Genomic DNA, 13,098 nt, shown 5'->3' with positions numbered 1-13,098 from the left:
TTGCCATCAGTAGCCAGAGCCTGAAAGAGCACAATTGGCCTTGCTCCATAAGAAAGGTTCATCTTTAAAGAGCTCTGCCTTTTTGAGTTTAGTTTATCTTCTACTCACTTAACTATTCACAGTATTTATATTTTTATTTTCACAGTATTTTCATATTTTTAATAGGACTGCCGAAACTTTTGTTTGCCACTGTAAGTGCTGTACAGTAACAAAAACAGCCTGTTTAATTATAAGGAATAGAGACAGATTGAAAAAATGACTGTAATGTAAAAAAATAATTAGGATTTCTACTACTGGACCTTGGGAGGGGGGGATAATAAGATACAAGAATAGTGTAGGATAAGGGCGTTTAAGACATGTAAGATGAAAACTGTTCATTTACTAAGTATTACATATTTCTATATTGTCTCCTATGGGTGCACAATGACTGGTTTCACATGCACAAAGTCTGATGCCTGACTTGTGTGACTGCATTGCTGTGGAACAAAAGAATAGTGTTACTGGGTGTGGAAGCGCTGAAGTGTTGCAGTGTTGAGCGTGTGGTATATTTGCCCCGGGAGTGTATAGTGTGATTAGTTAAACAGTGCAGCTTGGGAGGTGTCATTACCATCTCTAATGAGATCTCCAGGCTACTGGGGCTGGTGGCTAGCAGTCTCTATCTTTAGTTGTGAGTTTCTTCAAGAGGATGTAGCTGTCAAGAGCATCTGCCTTCAGGGGACACCCCACGTGGACTTGCCCACCCTGGATTGGCTCACTCCCACCCTGCACGTTCTAATCCACATACTTGCAGCTAGTTCTGGATTCATTATCAGGTAGTTATGTTCTTACACCCCCCGATTGGCTTCATGTTGGAGAAGTCTTACTGCAATTTTTTCCCATCCAAGTAAAGTGATACCCCTCTAAAGGTTCCTCATACTCCTCATGTATTATCTCTATAACACATGGTCTATATGGAACCAAAAGTATTGGGACACCTGCTCATTCATTGTTTCTTCCACAATTAAGGGTATTCAAAATGTTGGAGTAACTCTCTACTGTTCAGTGAAGAATCCTCTGAGGTGAGGTCAGGATATTGGCTGATTACCACCCCACGTCACCTAATTCCAAACTCTCAGTTCAGCCAAAAAGTATTGGATAGAGTACCATCATTCCAGAGAACACTGCTCCACTGCTTCATTCCCATCTGGCCCAAGCCTGGCATTAAGCATGGTGTCAGTAGGGTAATGTTTATCTGCTCCAGAGAGTCCTTTTCTATTAGCAATACGTTTTTTTTACTAGGAATGGGCAAGCTGTGTGTGTGCATTTGCACATTAGTGTCAGCAATGGGTGCAACTTTTTCAAATTATGGACATGCTTGCATGTACCTAACCCATTAACACTGCAGCAATATCATTTTTACAGCTCACCCAGGTATCCAATACCATCCATCTTTTTCATATCTGGTTCCTTCAGCTAATTCAAATGATCACAAATTTAGAATAAACTAGCTATCAAACTGGGAGTTGATCCAAAAGTAATCCAACAATTAATCAGTGTGCCATTGTATTTCACATCATGTGTGTGTGCGTGTGTGTGTATGTGTGTGTGCGTGCACATAGTAGCCATGTAAGATTTGCTCTCGCTACCTGCAGGCGCGGGTTAATAGTGAAGCTGCCTGAAGTGGGATTCATGCAGGACACGTACTGCACATTGTGGATCTCCTTCAGCTGCAGCTTACTCCTATCGTACCTGAGAAGACATAACGGATCATCAAACACACACACACACACAAACACACTCACATACACTCTCTGCATGCAGAGCCTGCCTTTGCCCAAATCCACTGCAGTTCAAAAAGATATACTGACCTCAGCTATTTCTCTCCATCTTCAATCTAATTCACCTCAGACATTCTGCAAAACTGAAACTATGCACTCTGCCTGTTTAATAACAGACCGCCTCCAGCTGCACTGTGTTCCAGACCAAATCTACCACATTTATCACAATTTACTCAGTTCGATACAATTTACACCTCAAATACTGCATACAGTAAATACCGCTGTCAGAATAACAGCCTAATTGCACAAATCACAGCAATTACTTGCTACCAGGCATCTACAGCTGAGTGGACGTGTCTCAGTAGGAAAGATATTCTTAACTGGATTAAATCAGAAGTTTGTTTACTCGAGTGCCTGTGATTCTGCTTTGACACTGTGGTGAATAAAGCAGAACTGACCTCTGTGCAGAGCTTTATCAAACTCTGTTGAAGGGGAATTTCACATATGTCTAAATGTGTCCAGAATTGAATCACAGAGATGAGTGGTTCTAGTGAAATTCTTAATTGTTGAGAAACCTAGCTAGCATTTCTTATTTCTTTCCAGTGCTGGTGGTGGGAACCAGGCAACGGCACTATATCTATTTATTTATTATTTATTATTGTCTTGCAATGTTCTACATGCACGGATTTGCAATGCATGTATTTAAAAAAATCCCTTCTTAAATCTGTATTATCTCTGAGAGCTTTTGGGGGCATCACTGTAAACAAATCTGACTCTAGGACGGAGCATTTCACAGCAGACCACTCTCAATGACTTTGTTTGACTTTCTTTTAAGGAACACAAATTAGAGGTTTATTAAAACCTGAATTAGATATTTCTGAATAATGTATTCTACGAATCCATTAAACTATATTCATTATGACCATAATTAATACATAATTCTAGGTTTGTTTTGTGAAAATCATTAATAACTACATTATTAGTTGTAATTATGCACAATCAACACTTTGTTAACACCCTGATGTGCAAATAATTGAGCATGAATTATTACCTAAATTTCCATGATATTCGTGTGTGATTAGCAGCACTTTTATTCAAGCCAGTTCTAGGTACTATCAGGCTTATCGCTTTATGAGAGTTTATTGAGTTTAGTAATCATGAATACATCAAACCAATGTTTCATATTCTAAAGTGAGGTCATACTAATTATAGACTAAAAATTCTGTATTTATCCATTGTACTATAGTTACAAAACAAGATCTCCAACACATTTGTATACGTTCCATACAAGAATTCAATTTATGTTTGGTGCCTTTGGCTGATACTAGCAGAAAATATCAGATATCAATTAAATATGATTCTGTAGCAAATCTGCACTAAAGTAGTAGACCTCAGGAGGAGCTTAAGCCTGTAAGCCTACAAAGATGATGCTCATCTTAGGTGAAGTGCTTAAAAAAAACATAGCTTACTAAAGTTGTAGAAAAATATGTCCTCTAATAATAATAATAATAATAATAATACTTCTTAACTTCTCACTGAAAGTTAATGTAAAAAATATTTCTACATGTTTAGGTCAATTTGAAGATTTTTATTGGTCCATTCATTTCAGGTGCTATGGGTTCTACTCATCACTGCTTAGCAATTAAAAAGTTTTAACTAATTTAATATATAATAACAGGGGGTTTATTGTGTTGTAATGCAATTATTAGTGGAAACGTCCAATTCTGTACTAATAAAAATCATAATAATCATAATAAATAAATCTTAATGCATCCTGAATAAATAATTTGAATTGTCTAATTCAGGCTATATTGAACAAAGAACACAACCAAAATAAATCCCTATGGTGTTTAACCTAAAATATAAAAGTGTTCCCTTTTGTTCACACTGTATTCATTTAGGTAAGCAGAAATTTCAGAAAAATCAGGGGAATTCCTCTTTAATAGACATGTGTGGTAATTAATATGGCTATATCGTCCTTTGCAATACCGATGCTTCAGAAGACTAGGATATACAAATAAGCCTTCTAGCCAATTGCAGTCTTATTGTGTGCCATGAGCTACCCGACCACTCACAGTTCCAGATATAGTTTAAATATGAATAATACTAGGACAGGAAACAACACTCAAACTCTATTAATGATAGTAATATCAATAAGGTGTAGCAATAGGTGATTTAAATACCAATGGTTGTAGTCCATGTGCTGGCGGATGAGTGTGTGCGGCTGCACTGTGCCATAGGTGTCCACTTCTGGCATGTTCATGTCATCTATGAAGTAGATGAGCCTCTTGCTCCCCGGAGGACCGTAGTTCCTTCCTGCCTTCTTTTCTAAAGGCTTCTCTAAAACAGCTAAAGCAACCACATTGGAACAGGACAATTAATCCGGCTTTGTTGTTGTCTGAAATCCCACTATGAGCACTTGTTCTTTTGTCAATAGATGTTTTGTGCTCCTGCATAAGCAAACATAGGCACGCAAACACAGTTAATGAACTCATGAATATAAAATTGCAGCCACAGTAGAGTACAAAATATTTATAACACGATTATCACAGCACAAAACAATAGAAGAAAAAAACACAGCTTCTGAACGGGACTATTAGATGTGTGTACAGTTGCCTGGCTATTGCTACACATTGTCCTATTCTTTGTCTGGCTGCTGTTTTTTGAAGAGCAAAATGCGGCTTGTGATCCCTCGTGTGGATGAGCGGCGCGGGGCACAGAGGAAGCAGCAGGGACACATGGCTGCGCATGCCGCAGAGTGATGAATATCAAACTCAACAGATTGAAAAGGCAGGGGAGGACAACAGCACAAAAGAGCAGCTGACGCCCAGAGAAAACACCACCCAATTCCCCGGAAACAAAAAGAAAAAAGAAAAACCTTCCAGAAGGCTTTAAACATAACTTTTCGGGAACCATTTCATTTTGATATAATGGATTTGGAAATAAATGACTGTGCACTCATAAACACATACACACATCCTGTACATACCCTGCAGCATGGCTGAGGTGGTGTAGTAGTTGAAGGGGACATTTTTGATGGTGAATTTGTCAGGGTCCAGAGAGGCCAGCTTGCCCCCCACCAACACGGATTTGCCCGTGCCAGCATTTCCCACTAGCATGACAGGACGTCTCCTCTCCAGCAGACGCTCCATGAAGTAGCTCACCCGAATAGTCTCTGTGGTGTGAACCAGACAGGCCTACAGAGCAAAAACACTACTTCAGTATATGGAATATTGGTATCAGTACCAGTTATCAGATTCCAGTTAAATTTCAATCGGATCCTGTAACAAATCTGGACAAAGGTAGTAGACCTAAGGTTTGAGTAGCTTAGGTGAAGTGCTTCGAAAAAACATAGCTTACTGAAGTTGTAGCTCCAGAATGGCAGCTTTACAGGAGAAGGAAAAATCCGTCAATATAAAGTCAATATAAAAAGATTTTATTTAAATTAATTTTTGAGCATTTCTGAGCAATTATGTGAGGAAATACTAAAAAACACTTTCTAATGACAGTAAATAGCCACTTAAGTCTTATCTAATAGTTTGTTAATGACTCCTAATTATTATCTAATTAATCCATGTGCATTTATCAATCGTGATTTAACAATATACTAAAACCAAACATTATTGTGAATATATATAGACAATGTTTGTAAATGTAATGAAAATGTATACACAGTCCATAATTACAAATGCCTACCTAGTAATTAATACATTTAGTAGTAGTAATACATTTACTTCTGAACTTGATATGATATAAATAACTACATAAATGTTCTTGATATATTCATAATATGACATATATGTATGTAGTAGCACTGAGGAGGCGCAAGTTCACCTGTGGCCGTTCACCAGCATAAAAGGGCCAACTCCGTCAGACACGAGGAGAATGTACAAGGAGAGAGTACGAACTGAACTGCCAGAGACTAGGAGTGATATAGTGCACGTGTGTTGAGACTGATAGTACCCCACTTGGGCCATTATGTTACACTTATATATATAGATTAATTATTTAAATATTTGTTTCTGGTTTTAAGTTTGATTTAAAAGAGTGGTATGTGGTCTAGATCAGTGCTTCTCAAGTCTAGTTCTGTTCCAAAGTTTCAAAGTAAATCACATTATAATGGAAGCAAATAAACATCAATATAGCAAAACATGACACAAATTTCTCATTTTAAAGGCAACAGTTAATCTATTGTGAACTAGATAGAACAAGAACAAAGCTTTATTTACCTAACCAGCTAGATTTACCTAACCAGCACTCCCATTAGGAGGGTTTTTGAGTTTTAATGAACACAGTAATATAAAACCACTAGATTTTGTATGAATTTTATTTACAGGTATTCTACTATCAGTGTATCAACAAATTCAGACTTACTGTCCAAATTTTCACAGGTTCCTAAAACTTTCGCACATTACGATAAAAAGTAATCAGGAGGTATAAATGAAGTGTTATTAGTTTACAATGTAACAACTTCAGGTTTCATTAAGATGTTAGGTTTCCACCAACCTGGAGAGGTATGTCTGGATCCATTTCGAATTTTGGCACCATCTTGGACCATGGCTCAAACTTTTTAGTCTCAGGATCGATGTAGTAGTCGAAAACAGTGCCTTGAGAGGGGAACTTGATGGTTTTGAACTCAGTCACCCACCACTTACTAAACTCCACTCTGTAATCCACCAGCTGCAGAGAAAGGCGCTCAGATTTAGCACAGCGTTTGTTTATGTTTTAGAACACTACATGATTCATGAAGCTTCATAAGCTTGAAAAAAACACACAGCACACAACAACAGCTCAACTGCCAGCGAAAGGAACAAATTAGGGAAATTATATACCATCTGTGGTATTGTCTTAAACAGTGGCTAAATGGCTTGCGCTAGTTTTTGAGTAGAATGCAAATACAGATGCCACTACCTGATCTTGGAACAGAGCCCCTCCAAAGGCCCAGATGGCAGCAAAGACAAAGTAGAGCTCAAAAAGTTCTTTATGGCAGTCTGGTGGAGTGTGCTCTGGGGTGAGCAGACACTCCAGGAGGTGGCACAGCATCTGGACCATACTCTGCTCTGGGATGGGGATGATCTTCTTGAATCTGGGGGAAAATGCAGACAGCTGTGTCAGTATGACCACTGAGAATCTGGTGCTATGGCTAGATTTGTCGAGGGGAAATCATGAGAACGTTTGCTACATTCTGCATAGGAATGCCTCATCTGACAGCAAGATCTTTTAGCTTTACCTTGATCGCAGAGTGTCCAGACACGGTGGGAGATACTTGTCGAATAATATGGTCAGATTGGCTTTCTCTGACTGAATCTCTCGCTTATCAATCCAACTTGACACTGGTGGGTTCCAGCCCAAGTCCGCCGGGTTGATGTATAATATACCTGTTTTCCAAAATGGCTTTAGGTTACATCTTCAAAAAACATGACTGAATTACGCCAACCTCATCAAACTGAGCCTCTTAACACCAATCCATTCTCAGATTTAAGTAATGCCCCCTTTAACTCTGCCTAGTGTCCCTGGGGGCAGATATGATTGAGTTAAGGAGACAGAGGAAACATCTCTGAATGCATCACTACTGAACACATACAAAGTCAGGGTTAAGCAGGTTTTTGTTGTAAGAGTGTGTGAAAAAGAAGACTCGTCTCACCGGCTCTGGAGACAGTAGCAGGAGTAGCTGTGCGGAGGTGGCTAATCTCAAACACCAGCCTCATCGTGGGGTTCAGAGGAATTCTCTCATTACTGGCCAGAGTCAGCACCTAAAATGTTCCATAAACACACACATGTCCAGTACACCTAATTACAGTTATGTAATTGATATGTGAGCAAATTTTGGGTTAGTAGTCTAATTCAAACCCATCCATATAAAATGTACTTCAGTGATGAGAAATGTGAAGACTTTGAGCTGTACCTTGTTATCGTCCATTACTGTGTTCAAAGACTCAATCCACATTGGATCAATATCGCCATCCAGCACAATCCACTTGGGCCCGGCATGGTTGATGATGGCCAACTCACGCATGATATTAGAAAACAGGCCTGAAATGAAATCCTATTCTCAGTGTCATGTTGCACAACAACAGTGGGCAACTGGAGAGCTGAACAAGCTTTCAAGGGGGGCATATTCTACATCATTTATTTTCATTTTGAATGCAGTAGAGGCCAGCCTGTAAACCACACAGAATATGTGGAGTTCAAAAAGATGCTGCTGCTGCCTTAAAATGGCTATTTTTACTGCACATTTACTGCAATATGGTAAAAGAATATTATACAATCTGGGTTGAACTGAACTTTTTATTTATTTATTTATTTATGGTTTTAGTCCAAGCTGGACTTAATTGTTAACTGTTTTGTTAACTGGACTTTGATTGGACAAAATTGGCACAATGGTAGACACTCAGGTAAACACTTTTTTATCTCTACAATATTATTAACATTGAAATATTTTTGCCTGTAAATATCATCTTTTTGTGTTAATGTGTTAAGGAGGGGTCTTTATCTAGGGGTCTTTATCTACCTCCATTAACAATAATAACCCTCGTTTATATAAACAACAGCTTGTTTATATATATATATATATTGTCTTAAATTCCAGTAACTCTACTTCACGCTGTCTGTAATTAATATACGACCTTCCACTTACCACAGTGTGAATGGATGGCTAAACTGCTTTATGCTAAAGGACAGTCATATATATATCACTCAGATGATGGCCTCTATAAGACATCCCGTGGTATCTGGCACCAATATGTTAGCAGTAGATCCTTTAAGTCCTGTAAGATATGAGGTCGAACCTCTATGGACCACACCAGTGAGTCTTAGGTGCCCAGGACCCTGTTGCTGGGTTACTTAGAGCACTTTTGGTATGTACAAACCACTGCATACAAAACCTGCCTGATGTTGTGGAGATGTTCTGACTCAGTTGTCTAGTCATCACAATTAGGAGCTTGTCAAAGTGGCCCAGATCTTTATGCTTGCACATTCTTCCTGCTTTCAACACCTCACCTTTAAGAACTGACTTCTCACTTGCTGTCTAATATAGCCCACCTCTTTACAAATGCCACTGTAGATGGAGATAATCAATGCTTTTCACTTCACTCATCAATGGTGCTAATGTATTGGCTGATTGGTGTAAATGTGCTTATGGCTAAGATATCTGTTCTTACAGTGATGGATCCTATTATCCTCATAAATTTGAACAAATCCCAAATAATAAAAAAAAAAAAGCATTGGTGAATTGTAAGTGGTTTATGCAGTTTTTCTTAAGAACGATTGGTTCTTTATGGACCTAAAACTCTAAGAACCATTTGAGGAGTAGAACACCACAATCTTGTATATCTAAAAAGCAAAGCTTTATACATTACTAAAAGACAGAGAAAAAAAGCTCTCCAGCTCTCACCATCTTTCCACTCTCGTGTGGCCGGGTTAATGATGCCAAACAGCTCGTCGTTGGTGACAGCTTTGGGGTTAAGGTCAGCCCAGACTGGTCTGCGCTTCATGTTCTGGTAGGTCTTATAGAGGGACTTCAGCACCTGAGACTTTCCGGTGCCGGCATTGCCCACCACAAACACGGAGTGGCGCACAGCCAGCAGCTCCTCCAGCTGCACGACCTGGGGAGAGAGAAATGGGATAATGCAGCACTGCTACAAACAGCTGCACCAGTTTTTGTCCAGTTTTGAAGCGGTTGTAAAATATTCATCACACGTGTATAACTGCACACAACGGCTGAATTCTGTATTAGGCTACGTTTAACAGATATTCCATTGTTTTTAATGGAGCAGATATGGAAAATCTGGTCACTGCTGCGGTCAGCAAAACTTTCTGCCATGAGTACAATATTCTTAACTTCTGCTGTCGATCACAGTCGTGGAATAAACTGGATATTGTTTTTTTTTTGCTGAAAAATGGGCACTGAATGCTCATAGTAAAAGTCCAGCTGAAGCGAGTTATGTACAACATTATGCAAACCTATGCGAATATTCACAATTAAAAACATTGTCATTTGCTTTCATGAAACGTTGCAAACGTAGCACCATACACACATTTTTGCAGGAATTTGCAAGTGCAGGACGTCAGCATAGGTCCTTCACAACCAATTTTTGAAAGAACACTCTGCAGGAAACTGCATTTTCATTCACAAGCCATAAAACCTGCCGGCGCTCCCTGTCAGTTTTGTCTTTGGGCCACAAATCTGACGAGAATTTCCTGTAGACTGGGATTTTTGGCACTGCTGGTAGACCCTTATGACCATACAGTTTGATACACCTGCAAATCCAGCTTCTTCCTTCACACTGTGGCCTTGACACACACACACAATTTTGTATCCGGCCTCCTCATCTACCTTCTCACAAAAGCATTCTACTTGAAAGGCAACAGTACAGATTCCACTGCTTCTATTCCATCCAATTAAATGCAAAAACAGCCATCAAATCATACCACAGTATGCATGCCATTACGAACATTACAGGAAGGAAAATTAGATACATACTGTACACTTACTGTAACTGCAAACCACACTCTTTCCCGGTTCCAGCCCCCCCCCCCCAAATGTCACCTAGTTGCAGATGAAGCAGCTGATTAGACTATTATTAACTTAACTGACCACAGTACCATCTCAAATGAGAGGCAAGGGGGTTCCAAATCTTTTCAGATTCCCCAGGAGAATTCTTTGCATTTTATTATGTTGTTTTATTTGGCTTCAGTTGGTGTGGAGAAACAATGGAAAAGGACAGAGTATATAATGACAGAAGAGGGACTGCATATGATGACTAACAGGGCAATATCCCCAGGACCATGTAGGCAAAAGTCAATTTTAACAACTTAATTGGCTACCGGTACAACTAAGAGCTCAGCTCGAGCTTAACATGGGGCAGAGAATTAACAACAGGGCTCTAAACAACCCTGCGAGCTATTTTTCCAGTGTCAGAGAGGCACAATTACAACACAATTACAATGCAAGTGTAATCCAGTTAAATTTAATACATTGAGGTTGTTTAGATGTTTTGGGGGCAGGTAAAGGGACGTGTACCACGAAACCTGCAGGTATAACAAAACAAACAAACGGAAAAACACATCTTAATGCTATTGTGGGTCCAGTAATGCCTGAAGCAATGCTTGTCTGTTGTCTATTGTGTATTAGATGTATGTAGAACAATACTAATATGGGAATTCTGGGCTGAATTACTTACAGATACTTGTTCCAAATCCATTGTACTTCCATACAATATACTGTCAGTGTCCGAAAGAACACCTTTTATCTCCTAAATGGCAACTTAACCAGAGAAGGAAAAAACATTCTTAACTTTGAAAAGTGGTTATTTTGGACAATTCTTGTCCATTCATAAGGGAATTTGGACGCAATGTAAAGAACAACTGCAAATGGCAAATAAAGACAAGGTCTTTGTGCAACAATGCCTATCTGCTGTTTTTTTTAATGATATATATATCAAAGCTCACAAATTAAGATGTTTTTATGTTATATTTGACAAACAAGCTAAGTCCTGTGTTTCAACAATATTAACCAAACAGCTTGCTGGTTGCACTGTGAGCAGAGGAACCCCCTCTCCATGTGGAGATCTTTTAGATTTTGTCTAAATATTTAAATTGTGTGTTTGAAACAGTCAGTCTCCAGTATTTTGGTTTCTCCCCATTAATAGAGGTAGAGGCCTTGTCTTGTATGACTGGAAAGAACTGCCTGGCGGCAATGCAAAGACGGTGGCAGAATGAGCAGACTTGCCTATAAGGACTATGGCTTAATTCATTGAAACAATGATAGAGGACGGTGCCTACCTCATGGCCCTTGTGAAAAGCTTGTGATGTTGAGGGTGATTAGAGTATGGGTGAAGGGAAGGGTGTGTGTAACCTTAACTATTAGGTGTAGGATCTTGTCATCTTTACTATTACTTCAAACAGCTAAATATTTAACGATGATAAGAGAAATGTCGCTGATTGGATCAAGTTAGGTGCCTACCTGACAGAGCGTGTGATGTAGTGGGCGATTAGAATATAGGGGAAGGGAAAGGGCTGGGCCCTATGTGTAACCCCACCTTCCAGCTGGGTGATGATTGCACATAGTAGTCCAGTGGAAGTCCAGACAAGACACAAGTTATGCACAACAGAATGTAAACGTTATAAAAATATTCATAATGAGAGACACATGTAAACACTCAAAACACCATCAACTTTTCTATTTATGGAATAACACACACACCAGTCAATCCCATGTACTGCTATGAGGTACGCTATGTACCTCTGTGCTGTTCACGGAACAAACTGTTACGCTGCTCGACAACCATGGCCTAATGTTAACTAACTTAGTGGAAAATGTTTCCAGTGCAATTATCCCTGTGAGCCCAGCATGTGAGTTTGTCACTTATATAGTGACAGCTATCATTTTCATAATAGTTATTAAATCCATAATTGAATATTATATGTACCTGAATACTAATCCTGGGTTTTAAGGGATGAAACTGTGCATGTGATATGTGTTATTCTCATTTGAGTAAAAATGCTGCGCGAGGTGCAGCACACTGTGAGCAGTGACAGTCAGCGTGGCGTGGAGTGAGACGTGTAGGTAGTGTGTGTCTCTCTGCGGTGGCGTCTGCGCAGAGGATCAGGCTGCTCAGTCAGAAGCAGTGCGCTCAACTCTACATGATTAGGACATTTCTGGAGCGCGATGAGAACGAAGCACATTAAACGAGAGAATGCCCCCCCACCGAGAGAACCAGAGCACAGGACTGAGAGAGAGAGTCGACAGACAAAGGGAGAGAGTGACAGAGAGAGAGAAACAGACAGTGAAAGAGAGATACAGTCAAGAGGCAGAGCGAGAGGGAAAAATGAAAAGAGTTGAGAGTGACAGACGGTGAGAAACAGGCAGTAAAAGAGCGATCGAGTCCAGAGAGAGAGAGTGATGGGGGGAGAGAGAGAGAAATGGAAAAGGGGCTGGGAGAAGGACCAAGAGAAGTCATGTTGCAAACGTAACTCGGTCCTGCAGATTTCTTCTGTACAACATCCGGAGAATTCGACCCTTCCTCTCTAGAGAGGCCACCCAGGTGCTTGTTCAGTCTCTCGTCACTTCCAGACTTGACTACTGCAACTCTCTTCTGGCTGGTCTCCCTCTGCGCACCATCAGGCCCCTGCAACTCATCCAGAATGCAGCGGCACGGGTCGTCTTCAATGTCCCTAAATTCAGCCATGTCACTCCACTGCTGCGTTCTCTCCACTGGCTTCCTGTAGCTGCCCGCATCAGATTTAAAACCCTGACGCTGGCCTACAAAGCCAAGAACGGACCAGCCCCTCCGTATCTGATGGCAATGGTCAAAAGCCGATCCGCACCAAGAGCCCTTCG

General features: G+C 40.0%; 1 protein-coding gene across 3 annotated transcripts in view; it reads right to left on the bottom strand.

The window, feature by feature from the left end:
- dnah9 (dynein, axonemal, heavy chain 9) overlaps positions 1-13,098 on the bottom strand; it is a 193,444-nt gene that overhangs the window by 127,353 nt on the left and 52,993 nt on the right. For all 3 annotated transcript variants that reach the window (XM_072666671.1, XM_072666673.1, XM_072666672.1), the window contains 9 exons: positions 9,151-9,361; positions 7,663-7,790; positions 7,402-7,510; positions 6,988-7,135; positions 6,669-6,843; positions 6,264-6,437; positions 4,747-4,954; positions 3,941-4,106; positions 1,626-1,728 (listed from right to left, as the gene is read on the bottom strand). In XM_072666671.1, the coding sequence (XP_072522772.1) occupies positions 1,626-1,728; positions 3,941-4,106; positions 4,747-4,954; positions 6,264-6,437; positions 6,669-6,843; positions 6,988-7,135; positions 7,402-7,510; positions 7,663-7,790; positions 9,151-9,361 (1,422 nt within the window). The remainder of the gene's footprint in view (positions 1-1,625; positions 1,729-3,940; positions 4,107-4,746; positions 4,955-6,263; positions 6,438-6,668; positions 6,844-6,987; positions 7,136-7,401; positions 7,511-7,662; positions 7,791-9,150; positions 9,362-13,098) is intronic.

This window comes from Salminus brasiliensis, chromosome 22 (assembly GCF_030463535.1).
Source record: "Salminus brasiliensis chromosome 22, fSalBra1.hap2, whole genome shotgun sequence".
NCBI classification, from domain to species: domain Eukaryota; kingdom Metazoa; phylum Chordata; class Actinopteri; order Characiformes; family Bryconidae; genus Salminus; species Salminus brasiliensis.
Note: the sequence above shows the minus strand (reverse complement) of the source record. Positions and strands in the feature narration are given on the sequence as shown.